Genomic DNA, 24,490 nt, shown 5'->3' on the forward strand with positions numbered 1-24,490 from the left:
TTATATTCTGGAGAATAATATATTTCTCTGGCAGAACTTCCTGTGAATTATTTTCATTGCTTTAATGTTGGTTGTACATACGGGGCCAGCTGCTTGGCTCTTGTAAATCAGCATTACTCCACCAAGATAATAAATGTACCCTAACTAACTGCCTGACATTTCATGCAGATCAGACCAAAAATCATTTGGTTTAGAGCAGGGGGTGAAATTCTTCATAGATTTATACTTCATGCGTTTCCCACTGAAGTCAAATGGGTTTGTGCTGCAGGCATATATCAGCAGTGAATTTGGCACTGAGTTTGTACTTGCATCACTGTGCCAGATTAGAACTGCAGAGAGAGACAGATTGCAAAACATGGGCAAGTCAAAGGCTGATCACTTCTCAACTGTAAGCTGTTAAAAGCACTGCTTCCCTAATACAAAATACTGTGAAAATAAACAGGCAGGAGGAAAAAGCCTTCTAAATTCTACATTTAACAAAACAACCTTTTTCAAAAGCTTTTTTATTGTGTTTTGTCATCTCCTCGAGATGAGTTTCTGCTATTTGCAGACAAGTGATTATGAATTCATAAAGGCTTAATTAATGCCTTTTGATTTCTCCTATGTCTTTAAATCAAGTTATTGATGTTTCTTGTTTCAATAGTAATATGAATAATAATAATAATTATGATTAGAAATGATAATTCAGAAGTGCAAGCAGAAAATGTCAAATGCATTAAAAGTAAGTGTGGACTGGGCTTTAGTAATTCATAAAATAACATCTTTTTGAGAAGTAGAACTTTGTAGAGACAGGGAGAATAGACAAGCAGGGCAGAGAAAAATACGACTGAGTTGGCATTAGGTCTTTTCCGTAGATTACAGAATACCTAAATAAGTTATCAATTGCAAGATATTGATAATGACATTTTTGGTCATTCATCTCATTTCAAACCTTTATTGAATTTCTCCCCACTCCTGCCTTGCTTTTTGTCTTAGTACGGCTGTCTGCTGTTTCTTGAAGAGCCTACCAACGTGACTTCCTGTCTTTTCTGCCTCTCCAGATTTTTGTTTTGTACAAAGTCGGTGTAAAATTTCTACCATTTAAAATTTGCTATAGCACCTTTGTAACCAGATTGACTGTGACCTCATATTTTAATTAACTATTTTTTTTTCTACCTGTTTGGAAAACTCTAAAGAAAAGAAGGAATCTTTAGAAAACAAATTTTCAAAATTGGATCTCCAATCACTCACGGTGTTTTCAATCAATGAACTTGATTTAGAAACTAATTTCCACTGTAATTAAAAAATATTTCTGACTGTCTTCAGACTACTCTAATATTTTGTTCTACAGCATCTGTCAATGCAGCTATTTATTGCAGTGTTCCCTTCTCAACTAATTATCCTAGTAACTTGAAATGTTTTCCTTCTTGCTATCATCAGGCTTAAATCAAACTGTACGTTTATCATTCTGTCAGGAAAGCAATGCAACTTTTAAGTGTTTGCTTCTGAAAAAATAGGATGAGAACATCAATGGCTTCAATTAATAAAAAGATATAACAAGGGCAAGTCATTCCCTAAATCAAGACATCCGTGTAACATACTGATGGGCAAAATGAAAGTTATTGAGTTGCTTCTTATGGTAAGATAAAAAAAATGCTAATTTAAAATTGATGTCTAAAGATTTATTACTCAGGAACATACATTTTCTACATTTAAAATTTTAAATTAGATTTTTTGTTACTGAACCAACTAAATAGTAAGATGCAACACTTCAGAAGATTTGATTGCACTGAATAGCTAGATGTGGGCATTCCCTCAAAGTGCACAGATGGAAAAAACTAGTTCTTGCTGTTTATTTGTCTAGAGAGAGTCATGAATTGTTTTAAAGAGGTGCTTTGAAAACTGAGAGATTCTTAAAGTTTGTTTCCATCTTCCAGCTGTCTTTTCCATTTCACCTAGAAGTGCTTAGCATGATGTTGCTGAAAGCAGAGAACTATTAGTAGAGCAAAAAAGATTTTCCAAAAGTAATCATTCAATAAATACATGTTTCTTGCATTTCAGATGCTGTCTAAAATTCCTAAAAGTTTCAGGCCTTTTTATCTTTGTAGTTGTCTGCTCTGTAAGTATTGGATCCTTTCTTTTTTTTTTTTTCTCCCCCCTATCAAATTCCTTACAAGTAATTCAAAATGAGGTGTGATATTTGGACGTAGCTGATAAAATAATGCTATAAGGATGGGGACAAGATGGAAAAAAATGAAAAATGTGCATAGCCGTCTATGTATTTGGACCACTCTTTGGTGTAGTAATTGCCACCTTGGACAATGTGGAAGAGTTGGAAATTGAATTTAAAGAGGCAATTTAAACTCAAATTTATATGTCATTGATAGATCCATTTAGAATTTAGGATGAGTCTTCTGACACTACTTAAAACCTGGGGAAGGTTCATAAGTTCTCGCTTGCCAAAATGTTTGCCTCCTCCATTTACCTGGCCATTCTCTCTTTGAAGAAAATAAACCATGTAAAATCTTTTGTGGGCTCTGCTTTCCTGAGTGTCTGTCAAATAAAAAAAAACCTACTAGTAGTTCATAACAGCGAGTATTTGCAGCCCCTAAGGAAAGGCAGAGCTTCTCTGAAATAAGAGGACTGAAAATCTAGAAGAAGAAAGAAGAACATATAGCTGTGTCCTGTTGGCAGACTGAAGACTCCAACATGTCTTTAGAAAGTCTTTCTCTCTCTTCTCTCCCTTTCTCTCTTTCTCTCTCTTTCTCTCTCCCTCTTTTCCTTCCTCCCTCCCTCCCTCCCATCCTCCCTCTCCTCCTTCTCTTCCTTTATTTCTCTTGTGCACTATTCCTCCCCCTTCAACAAGTCTATATTCCCTGCTTCTTCCTCTTACTGCCCTCATTTTTCTCCAGGAAACACGCTCTCTTTCTGTCTCTGAACACACATATGTTTTCCTGTCCCATTCCTGATATTTCATATTCCTCTTTCCCTTCCTCCTCCTGTCCCATTAGGATTGTTCTTAAATCCTTGTTGTGCCTCTGTCACCACATAAGAGCATCACCATATTGGCGTTTAAATTTGCCCATCTTGTGATGCTGTGAGGCAGCTAGAGGCAGATGTCAAGCAGCTCCTCTCCTGGCGTCTCTCCACTCGCTTCTCCACAGCAGCAACATAAACGGCACAGCTGGATGATGCTGGGAAGCAGAGGAGCTGTCAGGAGCGGCGTGCTGGGAACGCACCAGCAATCACAGTGCTCCACTGTGCAAAAGACAGAGCGTTGCAGGAGGCAGGCGCCTTGCCACCTTGCTCTGCCCCTGGAATGCTTGGCATCAACAAAGCCTCTGGCTGCAAAACTTGCAGTTTCTTATGGTATCAGTTCCTTTCTGTATCAGAGGATGAAAAAAATGACTTTCCCTATTCCCTCAGATGGGAGTGTTTATTTGCTGATTGATGCTTAAGATTGCAAAATTGTTCTGTGAGGCAATTGAATGAAATAAATCAAGTATATGACTTTGGCAGCGAGTTTAGGGAATTAACATTACTTATCGTTGCTATGTGTTCTATGGCAAGTTTTCAGTTATGGGGCAATGTACCTGAAAATACTGAAGATAAACCTGTGGTTTGTTATCAAACTTATGAATTTTTGAAACAGTTCCTTTAAGCATTTGAAACAGGCTTAGATAATTTTCAATTTTTGTATTAATTTGGTTTAATGTTAATATATATATGTATATATATATTTCTTGCCCTAGATTTTGTTTGGCATTTATCCAGATCAAGGTGAGCCCTGGCAGATGTTTGCTGTATCGCCTCTGGAGAGCTTCTGTATCCTTCTCATGAAAATTGAACTGAAATTTCATTGATAAACTGGTTGAAAGGCTGCTTTCTGACTTGTATCCTGAAAAAATTCAGTGTCTTCAGAGCCCAGGTTGCTCTTAGACTTTCTTTTGATGTTGACCACAGTCCTGCTCTCCTAGTCATCCCTAATGAATCCACTTGCCTGGGAAATTTGTAGTTTCCATCTAGTCCCTTTGTCTGATCTCATTGCATGAACCCAAGAGTGTGAAAATGGGTTAGAGCTCAGCTGGGTCAGGTCCCAGAAAGTAGCTCGGACATGGTTAGGATGTGCATCCAGCTGCAGTGAACAGTCCCTGGTCCAGTTTGGACTGTGCTGCTACACAGTGAACTACTTCGGAAGCAGCAAAGTTGCTGATGTACAGATATATTTTGGTAACAGATTTGCCCAGTTTTATGTTTGGATTGTGGACCTACTAATAGACCTACTAATATTTTTTATTGGAGGTGCTAGATTGTGAACCCGTATTTTTGAGTGGAGCTACAGATCCCCTTAGAAATTTTCCAGGCATGAACTGCTCAGTAGTGAATTTAGGTCTGCTGATTGTCAAGGAATTGTTCAAGACAGCAAGCAATGGAATAACTAGAGATAAATATGATTCGCTGTAGGTGAATGAAGACTTGAATATGAGAAGGCTTTGATGGATGAACATTTAGTTAGTAAGCATATGAAGGTTTTACAAAGAAATTACATTTATATTTCACATAATTTTTATAGTTTAATCAGGCTTTTTTTTGTTCTTATTCTATCAGCCTTAGAAAGTGATTCAACTATAGATATATTTCAAGAGCATCTGAAGGTAGGTGATTGGCTGTTTTGAAAAAGTACAGACAGATTTAACCTTTGAAGTGCTATATTTTTTCTATCTGATGAAGGGATCCCCCATTTGCAAAAGAGAGATCATTTTAAGTTATTTGGCCTTTAGAATTTTCACTGTTGTCAATAATGGGAGAATATCACAGCAGTTTTAGTAAGGTAAATGAGGAAGAAAAGACTATACTTGAGGGTCACATATAGTAATTACTTGTTGAGGTTTCTTTTTGGACAAAAGCAAATGAAGAGGTAGTAGGACCAATGACAGCATCATCTGTAGATCACTGCCAGTATCCTGTTCATGTTAATATATTTGTCCTTGAAACTGTGTTTGAAAGCTCCTATTTATACATGTATGTGGTCATAGACAACACCAGGGCTGTAATGGCTCACTCTCTCTAATCAAGGTATATTAGCAGCAAGTCTTTGCATTCAAGTTTCAGCCAACTGTCATACCATGACAGAGGATTTGCTYTCTTTCCTTAGATTTTGGGTTGTTTGTGATATTATACATATTGACTTGATAACCAGTTATTCCATTTACTTATTCCAGAGAAGTGCTGGTGACACTGTGGTAGGAGTACTAACAAATGTTCCTGTATTTCACTTTTTATCTATCATGTCAGGATGCTTTTAGCCAAATAGCTGTCAGCCAGTGAGAATTATGCCTACCATTTCCTCAACAAACCCAGAGCTGAAGCTTCTTTGCCTTTGTCATAGGTGTTGAAAACTGGATGTTCTGCCCTTACACTCCTCTGCTGAGGTTCACTGATCTGTGAGAAAATGAGAAAGGGGTAAGAAATCCAGCAAATCCTTGCCTTATTTTCAAGGTGACATGGTAATTCAAGTAGAAGAGTCAAGGAGAAAGATTGAATTCATAAGTGTGGTTTGGGAAAGGTGCGAGCCGTTCTGAATATCACCTCACTGTGGCTGCCAGTCTTTATTTGTGTGGATGTAAACTCACATGTTTTTCCTCCACTTTGTTACATAGTGAAGAAAGAATTTGCCTTTTTGGCTAGGCTTGGATAATATTAGCTATTCACAGAGTAATGTCAAAGACTTGATTTGTTGGCTGACAGACTGCAATATTCCCAGTGGACATTAGGAGCTTCTATCTGAATGTGTACAGCCATTTCTTGGTAAACTGTCAGGTGTGCTACAGTAGTCCTTGTCACGAAACCCTTAGAGGTTATTGTATCAGACAGCTTTGGGTGGAAAACAAGTGACTTAGCTCATATAATGCTAAATTATGCAAATGAATATTCCTTAACACTTGTTCATGCCTAAAAGCTCTTAAGAACTACTGAATGGGTACTAACTACTGTGCACTTTAAAAAAAAATCCTCCATTTCTATTTCTTTTCATAAATGCTATGCATTTATGAATGTGTGTTCACATTCATGTGTGTGTTGTGTTAATGCAGTATCATGGACATGGTGACTGCATGCACTAGAAAAATCTGAAAAATAGAAAGAACTTGGAAATACTTTTGACTTCACATCCTTTACGTCATCCCAATGTCACTCAGGTGTTTGTGGTTTTCCTGTCATGCCTATTTGATTTAAGATGCCTTTGAAGGCAAGCCTTTCTGCTTCTGGTTGCTGGGAGAGCTGTGTCTCCTGGTGTGGGGGAGATCTGTTTTCCATGTGATGTCTCTCCACTTCTTTTCCACTTGTTCTAGTTGTGTTTGATGTCTTTATACTTTCATCTCTTGCTTATATTTACTTTAGTTGTTTTTGCTTCTGTACTTCTGTATTTTCTATATGTTTCCTCCTCTACTTTTGTATTTTCTTTATGTACCTGCTTTTACCTCCCTTTGCTTTCACCACCCTATTAGATAAAAATCTGACCTTAAGCTCTAAGGTGAGTTGATTGCACACTTTCTGAAATAAAGCATGTAGCCTTCTTTGGATTAATAGAGGCTTTCTGAGTCTCTAAGGTGTATTTAATTTTCAAAATAATGATGATATTGTGCTTTTTTCACTACTTGTGTTTTATTGACCTAAATTCTAACTGTTTGTTCTCTAATACCAGAAAGAACTACATTTATACTAGAGTCTGACTGCAGGACCCGCTGTTGCAGAATGCAAGATTGAATAGTACAACTAGAGACGATTTGTGAAACATTTTCGGATCTTTGCTGAAAGGCTGTGTGTTAAGCAGGAAGCATCAATAATTAATAAGATGATGTGCTTTTGGAAAGCAGATTTTAAAATTAGAAGAAGAAATATAGCGTCTGAAAAAAATTTAACATTTCTTAGCTTAGTTGCCAGTGCTTATTCTAAAACATTATTTTATCTAACAGTATGGCCGTTCAAACCTTCAGGTAACCTCACTTCATGAACTGCACAGAAAGAATAAGAAATATTTCTTACTTAACTTGTACTACGTAAGTTTCAATTTTGAGGAACATTCTGATATGCTGAATATTCTGTTTGTTCTTGTACTTCTCCTTATACTGTCTCTCTCATAATTTCTGCTCTGACCTAAGTAAAATTTTTAATTTTGTTCAAGCAATGTGGAAGAGTCAGCTGGAGCAGACCTGTGTACTAGCCTTTGGAACCCAGCTGGGCATTCTGGAATTATAAAGTAATGGGGAATCATGGATGCTTACAAGGAATTAGGCAATCAAACTGTACACTAAGTTACTGTTATTCAAAGAAGCATCAGGGAATATATCATATAGTGCCTCCTTTTCTCTCACTGCCTCTGACAATCTTTCCTATTTTACTCTTCTCAATACTAGAAATGTTTTAGGAAAATTATAACATTTTCCAGCACTAAGACAAAAGGCTCACACCTAGCTCACTGAGCTGTGAATTTCCATCTTTACTTTATCCCTGACAAGTGTTTCAGTAATATTCTTGTTTACTTTCTTTTCAGAAGCCTTTGCACTGTGCCAAGTTCTGCTTATATGAGAGAGATTTTTGTCAGTCTAGGTGAAACAATTTCATTTTCTTTTTTTGGACTGTTCATTAAAGCTTACCTCTCTTCTACCCCAAAACTGATAATAACTAGATAGTAGATTGTGATTTTTTTTTTCCACATTGGTCAAGAATTTGATTTTTTTTTTTTTTTTAACTACATGTTTAAATCCTTTCAGTTTGATCTACTTGTTTACTTTGTGTTCTCATTGTTAAACTCTTTGGAGGAAGGACTGACCTTTAGCAAGGCATGTATATGTACAGAACCTAACGTAAAGATCTTCTTACTCATTTGCTCTTTAAGTGCAACCTACAGAAAAAAGAATAATGTAAATAAATCATCTTAAATCAAGGCTGAATGAGCCTAGTCAGTCAAAATCAGATGAAGTCAGAGATATCACACTGACTGGTTAGTGCTTGTTCAGTGATATACCTTTCTTCTCAGTTGCTCAGAGAGATGTCATGATACTCAATCCAGAATTAAGAATGCAAATTCAGAAAGTAGTAGATGTATTGAAGCTTTAATAATATTTTCAAACTTAACTCAAGGGCTGTTATTTTCATTTTAGTTGAATTCAGTGGAACTTTTTAGAACAATTTCACCTATTTACAGTGCTCAGAGAAACTGTAGACCAAGAAGACATAAGACAGCTAAGTGTGCTGACCTTATTATCAAATTCTTAACTGAAGCTGCAAGAGTTTGAATGATGAGTGCAAATGGGCTAATTAGGGAGCAAGAAAAGGTCACCAGCAAAACTGGTATTCATCACAGGATCTTCAGTGGTACTGAAAAATCATGCTTTGCAGTCCCTGAAGCAGAAGTATAGATAGAAAACGAAAGTATGATGCAAAGAATATACTCGGAATCTAATATATTTTTCTGACTCTGTGGAGGTCATGAAAAGTTAGATTCTTTTCCCAGAGAGCATCAAGTAATCAAATGAATGAAACTACTTCCCTAATCTTTTTGAATTTATTCTATTTGTTACCAGAGTCCTCTACTGTCAGATACTCCTCAGTTGTTTTTCATGGCAGAACACATTTTAAAATCTTTTGTATCTGTCGGTGCTGTTGGAACTATACTAAGCATTTGTCCTGAAGGCAATTTCAAGCTACTAAGTAGGTAGGTAGGACTGAGGCCACATATAGGGGCAGCCAGTAAAGCAGGATCTGAAGGCCTGGTTGAGAAAATGCTGTAGAAAAGAAGGGCTTATTAAGAACTTAGGAAAGTTGTGCCACAGAGGGAGTGCATAGAGGAAGGATGGGTTCCAGTGGAGCCAAACTGCTGAGGCTTTAAAAAATAAAAAGAAAGGTATAAAGAATTCTTCAGATGGGGAAACCTGGCAAGTAGAGAAGAACATGTGGCTCAGCATGATGTACTATGAAGGGAGGATGTGGAAACACCTTCACCATGGGGATGGGACAGCAGTCTATAAGATTAAAGAGAAACCTTCCAAGATCAGTATAGAAATAACTTCAGTTAAGGACAATATATGAAAGTATATGGGTCAAATGTGTATTTACCTCCTTTAAGATGATAGAAACTAAAGAAACTGACCTGGTCATAAGTCAGGATCAATGGGAAAGTAGAGCAAGTGATACAAGCAAATATTCAAAAAAATATGACACTCATCATCTGCACGGAAGTGTGACAGAATATCTCTGTAAATCATGGCATTTCAGTTAGTACTTCATATACTAAGTAAATGCCATGATGGAGCAGGGACTCAGTATTTAGGGTGTGACTCATCTCAGCTACCCCTGAGTTAGTCATCCTAGGCTGTCTTTATAGTTAATAGAGAGAACAGAGGCTTTTAATGAGTGATTCCTTTGCCCTTAATGTAATGGTCTAAAATCAGGCAATGAATTACATCCTAAAAGCACTGTCTTTTCACAAATTTTAAAGGAAGCAAAGTAAATAACTCAGATAAAGATGTCCACAGTGTAGAAGTATAAATTTAGGTGAATGAATAATAATTTAATCTTTAGTGACTGCATCCTGCTCCCTCATGTAATCCACATAAGCTACAAAAAGTAAATGACATGAGATGACTCTCAGAAAACCTTCAAAGCAGCAAGTCAGAAAACCCAGAAGGGGGAAAAAAGCTCTTAGTTTAGCTCTGAGCTGTAGATCAGAACTGGTTCCAGATATAAATATAGAAAGCCACAAAGCAAACACAAACCCAGATATCTTGATAGGAGCAAAATAATTCACAGCAGTAACATAATTTCAAGAATGCAACTATATAAAAATGAGACAGTTTAGCTGAAATGAAATAACAAATGACAGCTSTGTCTGTAAATCTCATCAGGTTTTTTGCATTAATGGCACATGTCAGAGGCAACATTGTAAAGAAAGGCTGAGGAAAGACCAAAAATCCCAGCGAGGGTAAACTGCAGAGTAAGAGACAATATTAGAAGTAAAAAGATAGTTTTCCCATAAACTGAAGTCACATTTGAATGATGAAAATAGTGAAGAGAACACTATTATGGCAATTTAAGGAAAATATAAAACTGAGATAAGGCACAACAAAAACTATTCTGAATAACAGCTCAGTAAAAAAATCTTATTTTGATTTATGTAAGTGCAACTGTAGTTTTCTCCTGGTTTAGTTTGATTCTGCCTTTCCTAAAGGCTATGATCTGTGACTTTATAACAATCAAATTATGACAGTCTCCAAATATTATTCAGAGAAACATAACTCTGAGGAGATTTCATCTCTTAGTGCCTGTGTCTAGACCCTTTGAATGATGTTCAGTTTCACTTGCAATTAAAGAACTTAGTATATTTTTTTTACTAGGTGTCTTTCTAGCAGTTTCATAAATGCACGGAAGGGAATGGAAAAAAAAAACTTAAGTATCCTCATTTTCGTAAGCAAAGCAGGAAGGAACCACTGTTCTTCAAAATGAAGTTTCATTTTTTTTCCCTTTAATTTTAAGCATCCTTTGTAATAGCCTCTTAATATGTCATTTGGGTAATTATAGGATTTATTCTAAAAGTATTGCTTAAATGGGAGCTGCCATAATTACACTCACCTGAAGCTTTTGTAGATGTAAATTATTGACTATGGTCCTAATAAAATGCAGACTGTCAGAAGTGTCCCAAGTCGTTGAGTTTATGACCTCAGGTCAGCATGCTTTTTAGAAGGTGTAATTAATGTCTCTAGTTGAAGCTATAGCTGTAGTTCTAGTGGAGACCAATATCACTGTATTAGGACGTGGATGAGCTGTGATGCCAAGTCATACTTAAAGACTTGCTAAAGTCGTTGTGTAATTTTGCTGGATGAGAATTGTTTCCTCATCTGTTGCATTTTTTAAAAAAGAGTTCTTTCTTGGGCATTTTTTTAAGGCAATAGATGCTTTAAAGGTTTATGTTTATGAAAGATGCTGGTGGTGGCACTGCTCATTGTGCTAAGCAGGATGGTATTTACATTGCTTTGCAATCAGGGGCCAGGTACTTGCTACTAAATCTCTAGGATATATTTTGATTTAGAGTAGGAGAGACATGTCTTGTCTAGGTGCACTTCTCCTCCTAAGAAGGTGGCAAGATGCAATTTTTGAAGCTGAAGGAGCTCTGCAATATGCCATCAAGCACTCCATGCTAGAGGAGAGCAAGGGCCTAGTCTGCTCATGATGGCCTTATTGGGGCTCACAGGGCAGCAGCATACAGTTTTCCACTGGGTCTATTATTTTTTTCCATCTCCTATTAAAATCTTTGAATCCAAAGGACATTGAAGCTTCTTTCTCAGAAATTTCTATTGGATACATAGTCTTGCATATTTTTTCTAACTAATTTGCCCTTTGTAATATATTCAATTAGATGTTAATAACCTTAAGACACTCAAAGATGTGCTTATGTAGAATTATTTCAGTGGCACATATATGTGTACAATCCTTTCCTTTTTTAGGAATATATATATATATATATATATATATATACACATTTTTTTTTCCTATGGTGGTGCCTTAACATTTTATCTGCTCACAAGCGGTAACTACAAAATTGTAGAGTTGTTCTGTTACGTTTATAGAAAGTCACAAAGGGGTTAAAAACTCAGGATTTCTCTTTTCCCCAGACGCCCAGAGATGCCCCTTTCTCAGTCGTGCCAGAAATGGACTTCTAGCACTGCTGAGTTTAAATAATCCTCAAGGCACTGGAGCTAATGGAGCCGGGCTTCCAGTGCGTTTGTGCATCATGGATGCCTGACTTTTAAGTTGTATTTTATGAGGAATGTAGATTGACTGCACCTCATGCTAGATATCTGAAAGAGAAAGAAAAAAAGGAAGAAGGGGCTGGAGGAGAAAGAGATCACAACCCCTGGGAGAAGCTTGAATATGTGCCCTTTAGRTGTTAGAAAAATTGTGAATGAAAGAAATATTGACCAAAAATAGAAATTTGTCCAGTATGAATAGGCCATTGATTCTGATGTATTTTTTCCTGTAGTTGCAGCTTTGTACAATATTTTCCAAAACCTGTATGAATTCAGTGACATTTAAAATGTTGAGGTAATGATATAGCCTTTCATCTAGTACAGGCACTTGAAGAGTCTTACTTTTCTGCATCTCTGTAGATTTTCACAAATTATTTTGGAGCATCTACAGTGTCAGCTGTAGATTCCTACATCTACCTACGTACATAGTGTCAGCTGAAACTGAGTAGTGTCAAAAGTCAGTAGGAAGGGATGGATATATTCAGTGCGATGCTATGTGTCGTGGCTAAAATAGTGGTAGTTGATGAGGAAACAAACATCTATTTTGTTCTTTGAATAAATCTAAGCATTTTAAGTGAGCAATGTTTTCAGCGTAAATTAACTAGTTTCTGTCTTATTTTTTTTTCCTTATCCTACAATTCATGCAACCTTTTGCTCATTTTTACTGGAAGTTTGCACCTTAACAACTGTATTAACAGCTATGAATCTTACAGACTTTCATGATTCTGCCCTGATGAAATTAGAAATAGGAGGTCCCTTTGTAGCAGATATAAATGGTCAGCAAACAGAGGAATATATTGTGGTACAAATCAGCCAGACTGAAGATGCTGGATCAAGAAGGAGACGCCAGCAGCAGGTGATGGTCTTCAAAATTTTCTTTTACTCTTTCTGAGATGTGTTTCAGCACTTACATTTCCACGACTATTGGGTGGGATTGCAGGCAGTGCCTTTTCCTAATTTCCCTAATGCGAGTATATCAACATCAGCTTTAGAAACGGTATTAAGATTATAGTGAAACTGCTTTTTATTTCATCTATCTAAGAATCTCTTTAACTTCCTGTTTCAAAATTTTGTTAAATTTATGCCTCTGACCTCACACTTACCATAGAGATTCTTGTGATCAAAATTGGCAAAGCTTCAAAAGACATTTTGAAAGGGAAAAAACAAGTGTGAAGTGTCTTTTTGCACCTACTGAAATGCATTTTCACATTTTGGTGCATCTTTTTTTTTTCTCCAACCTGTCACACTTAATGGCTTTGTTTCTCTTAAGACTATTTTTTTTTGTTATTTTTTGATGTTGTCTACAACAACTTCCTGCTGCTCTCTCCCAAAGAATTCAGGGACATAGGAAGAGCTTTTATGATGTGCCGTTGTGCATCACTGAAAAATGAAACTGAGCTTCATCACTGAATAAATAACATTCTGACACTCAAACAGCTGCCTCTGTTTCTCTATGTGTGAATTGGACTGTTTTTTTTTTTTTTTTCTGCCAGTGGCAGCACAGCTGGACCATGTCAGTAGTATTCCTACCACTGTCCTCAGCAGGACCAATGTCACAGCACAGCAAACAGTAATAGATTTTTTTTTTCTTAAACTACTCATCCCACTGATAAGAAAACACAGGTAAATTGTGCTTGTGGTAGCAATCCCAGGGATCTTCCTACTGCTGTGAGATAGCTGGAACACAGTTTGCTCCAGTAAACCATCCTCTGCAGACACAGCAGTGGCAGGTCCTCCCACACTCAAAGGAATAGCCAAAGTAATCTACCCTCTATATACACACCTCAGATGTTTCTGTTCATCATGTTCTAAATTAGTGAGTCTAGATGTTTTTATACACTTTTTAGGATGAGGACAGGAATGAGAATTTAGGCCACAATTAACTGAGTTTTACCTATCTCCAAATGCTTTTTCATTAAAAATGATGCAGTCTTTGGATCTACATTTGAAGACCTTATTTCGCTCAACTTGCCTGAATAGCAGTAAGTTTCACTGGCAAGGATAGCAACTAAGGGTAAACTTTCTGAAAGTTTACATGCACAACAATTTTTACCATCTGCTTATCTTAATGTCTAGGGGTAGGAAGCTCTTTTGGGACCTCTCATCCTTTGTACCTCCTATACATTATCTTTTTCCCGTCTGTCTTTGGGAATGAACCACGCTGTTGTCTCTGAGCGTAAATTTCCCTGTGGTTTAGAGGACATGTCTGTCAAGGGAAGGCTGGCTGCAGGAGGTTTCATGGAGTCCTGCCATAAAAGTATTACTCTGATGGACTTTAACTCCCTTTTTTTTCAAGGCAATTTGAATTTAAGAGGAAATATTTTAGAACCATTGGGACACCACAGAGAGCCCAGAGGAGTCTTGGTCTGTAGAGTTTGTGACATTGTTCGAAGAGACAGAGTCCCTGTGCAGGCACCAGGGACTGCCTCTGACATACCCACTCAGGTGGAAAGGGTTTAAACTAGTATGTGTTAAAATGTTTACTCACAAACTTTTCTCCTAAAGGCATAGAATATAGGGAAAAAAAGATGTTATAAATACAAAAGACAGAGCCTTGTATCATGTTTGATTGTTTTATTATTATTACCAAATTTTACTCTATTGCAGGTTGTATACAACTGGTCACTACCCTTAAGTTCAAGAAGAAATCARCAAATCATCACAACTAGAACCTTTGAGATACTAAACAGGTTAGCTAAGAGACTGGGAAATAATCCATCAAAATAGTAGTTTGCATATGGAAAAATAAAATATTTTTAAAAGAATCTACCACTGCTTTCTGCAGAGGAGTGGGAAAGCATGACTTTTCCTTTGACTTTTAAATCTATCTCCAAGCCTAGTTTGTACTTGACTTACAGAAAGTCCAGAAAATACTATCTAGAGGGGTGAGTTAATATATTTGAAAAAGTTGCTTACAATTAAAATTAAAACAAAACACATATGTATATACTTATTAGTGCATAAATAAAAATAAAGGTGTTTCATTTCATAAGGAAGAAAAACTTTCCTTTCTTTCTCCAGGGGCACCATCTTCGTAAACATTCAAGCTTTCCTACCGGAGCCGGGGAGTGTTCCTCTCTCCGTGAAGTATCAATACCTGCATGCAAGTATAGAAACACAAGTAACAATTGCATCCATCATCTTAGTAGGTGTCTATGTCCTGATTATACTGGAAGTAAGTTACATTTTGTGCTTTGATTTTATTTCTCCCCTTTACTGTAAATGCAACARGGACAATATCATCCTGGGATTTTGATGTACTCTCTTTGAAGTACACCAGCACTCCTAATAACATGAGCAAAATTCTCAGATACACTTGAGGAAATTGTCCTGAATTGCAACCAATTCTGGCAAGTTATACTAGCATTAGAACAGTTCTTGAGTATCCTTCTATTAGGACCTCTTAATGTTTTTATGTTTTTAAAAAGATTATAGCTTGGCTGTGACTGTAAAAATAGAAAATTTAAAAAGGTGGGGAAAGTCTTGGCTTAAAAACTAATTAAAATACCYGACAAACATGTAGAAGAAAAACATGCTTTGAATTTTTCTTTTCTGTGACACCTCAAAAGCAAACTTTACATTTAGTGTACTTTTWAAAAGGTTAAACTGAACATACTTTTTAATATGAATGACATTTAGTATTTCTCTTCCTGTATTCTTTAAAGAGGAAATGGAGTTCGAGATAACATGATGCAGTCAAGGGATAATGAACTTAGACATATATTACAACTTCATTCTTGAGGTATTACACCCAACTAAAATGCCTCATATCAGTAATGAAGGTGGAAATCATGTCAGAAATAGCACAGGKCTCCAACAGGCTTCTTTAAATTGGAAGCCATTACAGTCTGATTATCATAAAATAAGGATGAGATAAAGGGGTCCATCTCTTTTTTATTCACATGAGCACATGCAGCCTCAATAAATATTCTCAGTAGATTGCATCTGATTTACACTAGTAGAGAGAAATAACTCAAGTCTATAAGGTTCTTCATAATAACTGTGTCTAGAATGCTCATTATTCTTCTGTATCCCTTATGTATTTTAAACTTTTCATCCTGTTACTCTCTGAAATGGTAAATAAGGTAGTCGAACACCTCCTAATCAAATGTCAATAATAGATGCATGCAACTTGACAGATGCTTCAGACATTTAGATTACACGGTTCAAGAATGGTGATTTATTTATAAGGCTAAAACGGGCTCTATGTTACCTTATAAATAAGCAAAGAGGGTGAACGGGAACTGGATTGAATTTTGATTTAAATGTATGTAGGCATGCAGCAGAACATTGAATAATCTTGATACTTTTCTAATGCAGCTTTTATTTTCAAAGAAACTACACAATCCTTTAGCAATTGTAAAAATATGAGGTTAGTAATACATATAATGACTGAGGTTTCACGCCTTCATCATATAAGGCCATTTTGGAGCAATCCATAAACCAAGGGAGCTATAGGCACTAAAACCTGGCAGTTGTTTGACTCCCTTATGGATCCCTTCCATGACATGGATGTTAATACTGTTAGAATATGTAACAGTGGCCCACCTTACATGAAGTATTTAAAACTTTGGTTGCCTGAAGTCCTGATTTCTCAACATATATCTGSTATCCCATTAGTAGTTATCACTGTCACAGAAATCCATTGCTGGTGTTACTGCAGGACTGATCTCGTGGATTTTCATTTTCTGTGCTGCTGCTCCTCTTCTTTTATCGGTCTTTTATATTTTTCTGCTTTACTCAGTATCATTAGCAAAGCAGGATCAGGCAGTGTGGTCATTCCACACTGTTTTAGACCCATGTGTTCACATTGCCTTGCAACAATGAAGACGGAGGAATCATTTTATCTGTTACAGTTCCTAAGAGTGACGCCAAGGTTGCCTTCTAGCTCCTCTWACGCACTCATTTTCCTCTGAACAGGAGTCCCAGATCTTGTGCCTCTGACCTTGGCCACTCCATACTTTTCATCTTTAATCCTTCCTTCTCATTCTCTGCATGCCCTGTACTACCTCAGTCGCCACAGACAGTAATGCAAATTGTAAGAGTTTCTGTATGTGGCAGGTATAGGAACAAATGGGTGTAAGTTGAAACACAGGCAGTTCCATCCCCATATGAGGAAGAGCTTCTTCACTGTGAGGGTGCCAGAGCCCTGGCACAGGCTGCCCAGGGAGATTGTGGAGTCTCCTTCTCTGGAGATCTTCCAAACCTGCCTGGATGCCGCCCTGTGCCCCGTGCTCTGGGTGTCCCTGCTGCAGCAGGGGGCGGTTGGACTGGGTGATCTCTAGGGGTCCCTTCCAACCTTAAGGATTCTGTGATTCTGTGACTCTGTGAAATTATGTGAAGTACACTGATGAAGTAAGAAATTCATATCGAAAAATAAAATTTCTTTGTTGCAAATACACATTCATACCAGGGTAAAGATGCAGGGTAAATTCTGTCCTGAAGCAGCTGTTTGTATTGACATCAAACTTCTAGAAGCACAAAGAAGATCAAGCACCAGTTCTTGTATGTCTTTCTGTCTCAAGATGTTCTGGTCTTCAGAAAACATGTTCAGCTGTTGAATCTAGTTTCTTCAAGCATTTGTTTTAAATTTTATTTCTTTTAATAGGATTACATGTTATGTATAATGTAAAAAATGTGTATCTTTCCTTTAAGGGAAGATTCCCCTTTTTCTTCTTTATTTTTTGAATCATTTCTTTCATATGTTTAACACAAACAATATATTTTGCTTTAGTTCACTGTGCTATTCTGACCCTGAAAATCTTGGTATATTGCCTTTAACTTTCTTGATGTAGCCCTTTCTTATTTACATTTTCTATTTGAAATCTGTTTTTTTTTTCCAGGTGCCCATCTTTTTCTTCAGTATCCTGCACTGATTCTCCTAAAATTGATTTTTCTTAAAATATTAATCTGTGACCTCTTTACAATTTTCTATTCCCTGCTACTCTCATGGAAAAGAAAGGGTAAAAAGGCTGTTTCATAGACTTGTTGAAACCAAGGAAGTATTTGATTGAAGTATTTGATTGAAGTATTTGATTGTTCTGGGAACCCTTCATGGCACAGAAAAATAAACGAAGTATATGTTTAAAAAAGAAAGATACAAGGTTTCCCTTTGTTATCTTAGCTCTGCCATCTAGCCCTTCAAGACTGCTGAGGAATGTAGATGAGGTGAGCTATAAATAAGTTTTAGCATTGGTCTTAGGAGACATCTGGTAAGGTGTGGATGTTGCGAGATTTGCATTGGTGTTGATATGATGTACTGAATTAGTTCACAATATATTTTAAGATAGACCTTTTTAGTCTTGATGTTCAAAATGTGTTGTCTCTTTTGACTAACATTTTGAAAAAAAATCTAACCAAAAATCTTAGAAAATATATACCGTTTGAATTTTGAGCTGAAAGAATGAAGAGGCATGGAGCAGAAAAATACATGTTTTCTGTATTTTCTTTGATTTCCATTCTTTTCCAGCAAAGCCTTTTTCTATGTATATAACTAAAACAATTATTTACATCCTATTCACTCAAATTCAATAAGCAGCGGTGTATGATAGCTTTTGGTCATACAGCATAATCAAGGAAAAGTGGCATGGATAAAATCTCTTTGTTTCCACTTCCATATGTTAAGATATCTTTAACTTCTCCTCCTTTTCCTTTATATGTGTAACTTCTCCTCCTTTTCCTTTATATTATCCCATTAGTGATAATGGGATAGTGATAATTAAATAATATCCTCATAGTGATAATGGGATAATATGTTGATCATACTGAAAATATATGCTTCTATGTCTGAAAACATTTGTCAATATTATAAATATTTATATTTAGGGGACTTTTGTGAATTAGTAAAAATCTTAKTAGTATTTAGTAACTGGGCATTTGTGGCTGCAGTGGAGCTATATCTAATAAGATACAAAAGGAGGTATGTTTAACTTAGGTATTTATTATTAACAAAAGAGATCATTAACTTGAATGAATTATTAATTGTGCACCCCGTGCAAGATTTTCCTTTAATAATATATTTGTTTTCCTCTGTGAATTAAAATGGAGTGTTAACTGTTTGTGGTATTTAAATATGCCAGAAGAAACAAATATGAAAGTAATTGTCTTTTAAAAAATATTTTACAAAGGATTTTCTCTAATTAGAAATAAAATACAGAACAATCTTAAAAGTGCAAGAGCTGGTCTTAAAAGCTCTAGCTTTTTGCTTTGTGAAGCATGGACTTATAATCACAATTTTTATTACTTAAATGGAAATAGAGAGTGTCACTTTCCATATTACACTTTCATTATTAACTGTTTTAAATTATGAATAAGCGTTTCTTAAGTTTAATATCTTTAACTCAATGTAGAGTGATTTTTAATAGCCTCTAACCAGCAGAAATTAGTTATATGTAGTAAAATTTTTGCAGATTAGACTGTGTAGTTTATTCTGTCCATTTGTCTTGCCCTATGGGCTGGCTGAGCCAGGGTATCCTTGCAGGGAGCATTTTTTCAAATGAAATATGATGTTTGCTATTACTACACTCTATGCTCCCACAGTCCACTTGTTTATTTCCAGTAGTGTCGCTGTCTATTTGCACAGGAAAAATAATGCAGCAAAGAGAAAGTTATAAAATGTAATACCGAGTGACTGCAACAGGCTGGTCTTGAGGGAGAATTTTCCCAATGTGTAAAGCTGTAGAAACCAGTGATCAGCTTACTGTCAGCCATGCTGACATGGTTTCTCAATTCCTGTCCATTCTCATATTGATCTTTGTTTAAATACAGACAGAGAAGAGGGTGGATTAGAGTGTTCCACCTTCATATTTATTCTAGCAAAAGATTGGTAGGAAATGGACAGAAGAAAATCCATAGCCTCTATTGGAAAAGACACATGATAAAGAAAATGGTAGATACTGCTCTCCCTGGTCTCTGTGGGAAAGAATATATCTCTGCTGCTTTTATTTCCAGCCATGCTATGATGGAAAAATTGTGAAGAGGAATTAAAAAGAGCGCTTTATCTGATGGCAGAAAATTAGGGGCACATTATAAGTACGAACCATCTAGTCCTTTTGGTGAAAAGTCTGAGCTGTACTTCACAGTACAAGATAAAAGGTTGCCCTTGCCCACCCTCCTGTCCAGTGATGGGAAGGAGTAGAAGAGCTCAAGATTACGGCAGATCTGAAAAGCCAGTGTATTGGAGTGTGCCTGCCAGCTTCCAGCAGTGCAAACCTGCTTTCCTGAGCCAGAACTAGTATTTGCTTATCCTTTTTTGAGATACTGATCCTCCTGGTTGGAGGACAGAGGAGACCACCTTGATTATCTCCATCATCTGCTATGGAGAGGGAACCAAAAGCCAGAGACCAGAATCCAAACTCCCCAGCCCTGGATGGGCACTGCACATGTAGGTTGTGGACTCTGTCAGATGCATGGAGCCTGAACCCAGTGTGCAACCTCAAACATGAAATCCATAAGAAAAATCTAGCTTGAGAGTAGTCCTTCTGTTAAACATCTCCATTCTCCTCTGTAGCGGGAAAGAGGCATTCTGGAATTTCTAGGTTGTTTCCTATGTTTAATGTGGCAGAAGGTTGGAAAACTGACTCCCTTGTATCCTCCTCATATCCATCCCAGTGAGTCTCTTTTGATGTCACCATGATCCTAAGGCACTGTTACTATTTGATCTCCTTTTTCTTTCCTTTTTTCTTTTTTCTTACAGCTCAAAGTGTCGAATATTATGAGGGCCATCTTGCAGTCCACACATGTCATGTTTTTTAACATGAAACTGAGGATGGACATGGGGAATGCCATCAAGGCACGTGGAGATTCTGGAGGTCGTAAAGCCTGCTGAAATAGATGCTGGTGGACTCTGTAGAGTAAGAGGACCGAGGCATGAGACAGAGTTCCCCAGAGTAAATTATTTGCAAATCTATGCCATTAATGTGCTCCCACACAGATTCAGAGACCCCAAACAAAGCCTGGGAATGAGCTGTTTTTCAACCACTTGAATATCAATGTTTATAGATACTCCCTGCCCTTCTTGTTTTGGAGAAGATGATGAGATCTCTGCTTTTGGAGAGAGTCAAAATGACTTTAGTACTCAAAGGGAGCATTACATGTTGCTTCTTATATGAGAATCACAGGATCAGTACAGATGATATGTCTACCACTCAGGTAAAACAGGGACAATAACAACAAAGGGAACCAGGACTAGTTAGGTAAATTACAGTCATCTTTTAGCTGCTTGTGACTACAACTAAGGATATGTAAAGGAAGCAAAGGAAAAAAACAGGAAAAGTTCAAATTCAATCAAAAAATATAGTAAAACATATAGTAGAGCAACAACCACCCTCAGCATGATCCTATTTTGACATGTTGCAAGAATGTCTTTGTTAGTGGTATTATTAATCCAATATGTATGCTGATTTTATACCCATTGCCTGATTAATTGTTTAATCTATTTTGGTAAAAGTCTGTGTCTGCTTTGTGTGTGTGTGTATGTGTGTGCATGTGTGTGGGTGTTTGTGCTCATGAGTATACATGTGCATGCATGTGCTTTAAACAAAAGCATTTTCTTTTGGATAGTGTGGTACTTCTGTAACATTCAGAATGGCTTAAATTAAGAATTCAGTAGTAAAAAATTGCCACTGGATGGTGCTACTTGCTATTCTAAGGACTGGATGAGAGTGTCAGCTTTGAAAGATGCTGTCATCTAGGCTCCACTTTTCACAGAATGCTATTTTTTTCTACTATAATGAGTGATATTTTCAACACTTAGTGTAAAACTAATTTCCAGATGTCCATTTTCTATTCTCTATTGCTTTTTAAGACTAATTTTGAGCTGAATTTGGTGCATTTGTGAAAGACTGTCAAGCACAAATATGCTGCCCTGCCTTACRTACTATGTATGTTGAGTTTTTTTTGTTTGAGACAGGCAATAGAACATTAAATTAGCTTAATTGAATGCTGCTGTTCAGCTTCTGTCTTGCCTAAGGCAACTGAAGGGATAGAGAGCCATGATGTCTTAAAATTTTAACAAGGAGCTAGAACACACATACATTTCTTATGCACATAAATGGGGAAAAGAAACACTCAATTTCTTTTTGAGGCCTCAAATATTGTCTTCCTCCAGCAAGAGCAAAGGCAAAAAGAAATAAACAACCAAGACAGAGAAAATGTAAGGGGGAGGAAATGGAAGGGAGGTTTAATGGGACTATGTAGAGAGAAAACATGATGAAGAGGAGAACTGGAGTGAGGAAGAGAGCAGACATTAAGGACAAAAGATTCATGAAAGGTGCTCTTGGTCAGAATAGATAGTTCATTGGGATCTGAGTGCTACAGTTTGCCATGCTCTTCATAATGCAAGGCTGTAATTGTGTATGGTTATTTMTCTTTGCGAAAGATGACTAGCAAAGATTCAGAAAGGGAATCTAAATTAAAGTTTGTTCCTTGCTTTATTGACTTTCTTTGTGTAAATTTCTTGGCATTAGACATACTGTTAGTCTTGTGGACACGGAGGAAAAGAGGGAGTACAGGCGGTGACAGCCTCTTCAGCCTCCAGAATCCTTAGTTGTTTTCTGATGGGAAACAGTAAATATTCCAAAATTGCAAAGGTTTTTCCAGACTGAAAAATTGTTTCCAGAGCAGCCTGGTGGTATCCAGCAACTCTGGTCATATCCGCCCACCGCACCAGTCTGATTTATTGTGTTTTACCTGGCAACATTACTTTTTAGTGTCTCATGGCTTCATTTTTGTACTTCACTCATGTGACGTATAGTGTTTTTTGAACCTAAAATATGACAGGAGTGAGACCCATGGGGACATCAAAATGATCTTTTTGCTGTCTTTCCATGGGGCTCTGCTTTCTATTAATCCCAGTTGACACAAGTCACAAGATTTACAGAGCCTCAGACTGTTTATATGTGTGTCTGTCCATTTTCTTATCAAGACAAAAGTACAAATTTATAGTGAATAACAATGATTCACTTGTTAAATTTGACTCTGAGAGGCTCACGAACTGTCAAATGTTGTCCAATTTCCCTTTCCAAAGTTTCGTGGGAATGTATAAAAATAATCTTTTTATATCAGAGATATCTTAACAGGCAAAGGCTGGAAAACACCTACTGGTAGCTGGAATTATATAGGCTTGACAGACACCTCTTTTTGTGTTCTGTATGAGTCAGAGAGAAAATATTACTATGTACAGTGCTCTACCTTTCCATCTCCAGTTCTCATTGGCAATATTCTGACCTGGGAGATTATTTTGAAAACAACCTATTTTAACCCGCATGATACAGGAATAACCCCCCTTCTGGATCCTCTGGCCAATAAATGCCATTTTCATTCTTCCCATGGATTTTACCATTTTCTCTACCTTTGCTTTTGCCCCTGATTTCTGAGGAATACGAATGTAAGTTTCAGATACCGTCTTGTTCATACTTCACAGTAATGATCTGTTTATCCATTCATTACCATAGAGCTACTTTTAAGTTGTAGGTTTGGTATCATTTTTTGTTTGTTTGTTTTAAGAACAGTAAGCAGTGAGGTTGTTGAAGAAGAAACCTTATAGGCAATTAAAGGACTGAAAGTCATTTATTCCAGTCCTTTAATGATGAATAACAAAGGACTTTGAAAGATCCAGGACTGGCTTATACCTTTTCTATGCTGAACAGTGGAAAGAATTAATGAATTTATTCACAGAATATCATTTGATCACTTTCAGTCTCCCTATTTATAAATAGGAAAAAATATTATGTCAGCTGGTGAAGTTTAATCATAGTCTTATGGGAATACCTTCTCTAGACAAATACCAAAAAATATTCCCTACTTTGTATTTCTTAGCTTTGTGAGTGAATATACCATAGGAATAAAAGTGAACCAATACAGGCATTAACTTATCGTGGATGCCATAGAACATTACTGTTAGTCACCTGCTATTTCAGATAATTATCTTGAATAATATTATCTTGTATTTCAAATAATTGTGTTAGGAAGTGGCAAAATGCTGCCTTCTGTGCCTTTCCCTTAAGACAGGGATTTTTATAACATGAATCTGTCCATTGACATTAAATCAGAACAAATAATTTGGCACACAGTCTGAGTGAAAATGGATATTATAGCAGAATGTTATAGATCAGTGCTTTCTTGCTTTGGGATTGTGTAGACATTCTTCAGGAGTCACATAGTTTGCCCCAGAATCTAATGTTTCTATTTTAGAGAAGTAGTGTTTTTACACTGGGAATATGACTTTTTATAAAGAATTTATTAAAAGTACATTGAATGTTATTTGCACAGCCATTTATTGAATGTTAATAAAAATGCATGTTAATAGTAAAATAGGCATCTTATGTTTCCAAGTCTACAAACCTTTCCAATCTGAGTTCTTAAATGGTCTTGGCCACGTCTTATGTGTATACACTATTATACTCATCATGAAATTCTTTGAAAATGAGTAAGTCATTGGTCTCAAATGCATACTTATGTCCAGTGATGCAGTTTTGATTTATGCAGGTGAGCTTAATAATATGATTTTCATAAAAGTTTAACTCAGGATAATCCCTATTTTATAGTTTGCAAGGCTATGTGTACAGAATACCTATAAATAGAGTTGTAGTCAGTAGACAAAGATATAAATATCTCTTTTTGCCATTGCTGACTTTATGAAGTGACTTGTGGGCACTTTATGGTCCTTGATGCACGTGAACTTTCAGCAGTTGATGTTTGCCACAGGA

The 24,490-nt window shown here is 36.6% G+C and overlaps 1 protein-coding gene across 1 annotated transcript in view; it reads left to right on the forward strand.

The window, feature by feature from the left end:
* The window catches only part of OCA2 (OCA2 melanosomal transmembrane protein), a 151,652-nt gene that overhangs the window by 25,012 nt on the left and 102,150 nt on the right, over positions 1–24,490 (forward strand). Inside the window, exons 4-8 of the mRNA XM_026034261.1 lie at positions 2,041–2,098; positions 3,732–3,804; positions 12,482–12,639; positions 14,391–14,473; positions 14,805–14,958. Of these exons, the coding sequence (XP_025890046.1) occupies positions 2,041–2,098; positions 3,732–3,804; positions 12,482–12,639; positions 14,391–14,473; positions 14,805–14,958 (526 nt within the window). The remainder of the gene's footprint in view (positions 1–2,040; positions 2,099–3,731; positions 3,805–12,481; positions 12,640–14,390; positions 14,474–14,804; positions 14,959–24,490) is intronic.

This window comes from Nothoprocta perdicaria, unplaced genomic scaffold (assembly GCF_003342845.1).
Source record: "Nothoprocta perdicaria isolate Ctin4 unplaced genomic scaffold, notPer1 scaffold_140, whole genome shotgun sequence".
Lineage (NCBI taxonomy): Eukaryota > Metazoa > Chordata > Aves > Tinamiformes > Tinamidae > Nothoprocta > Nothoprocta perdicaria.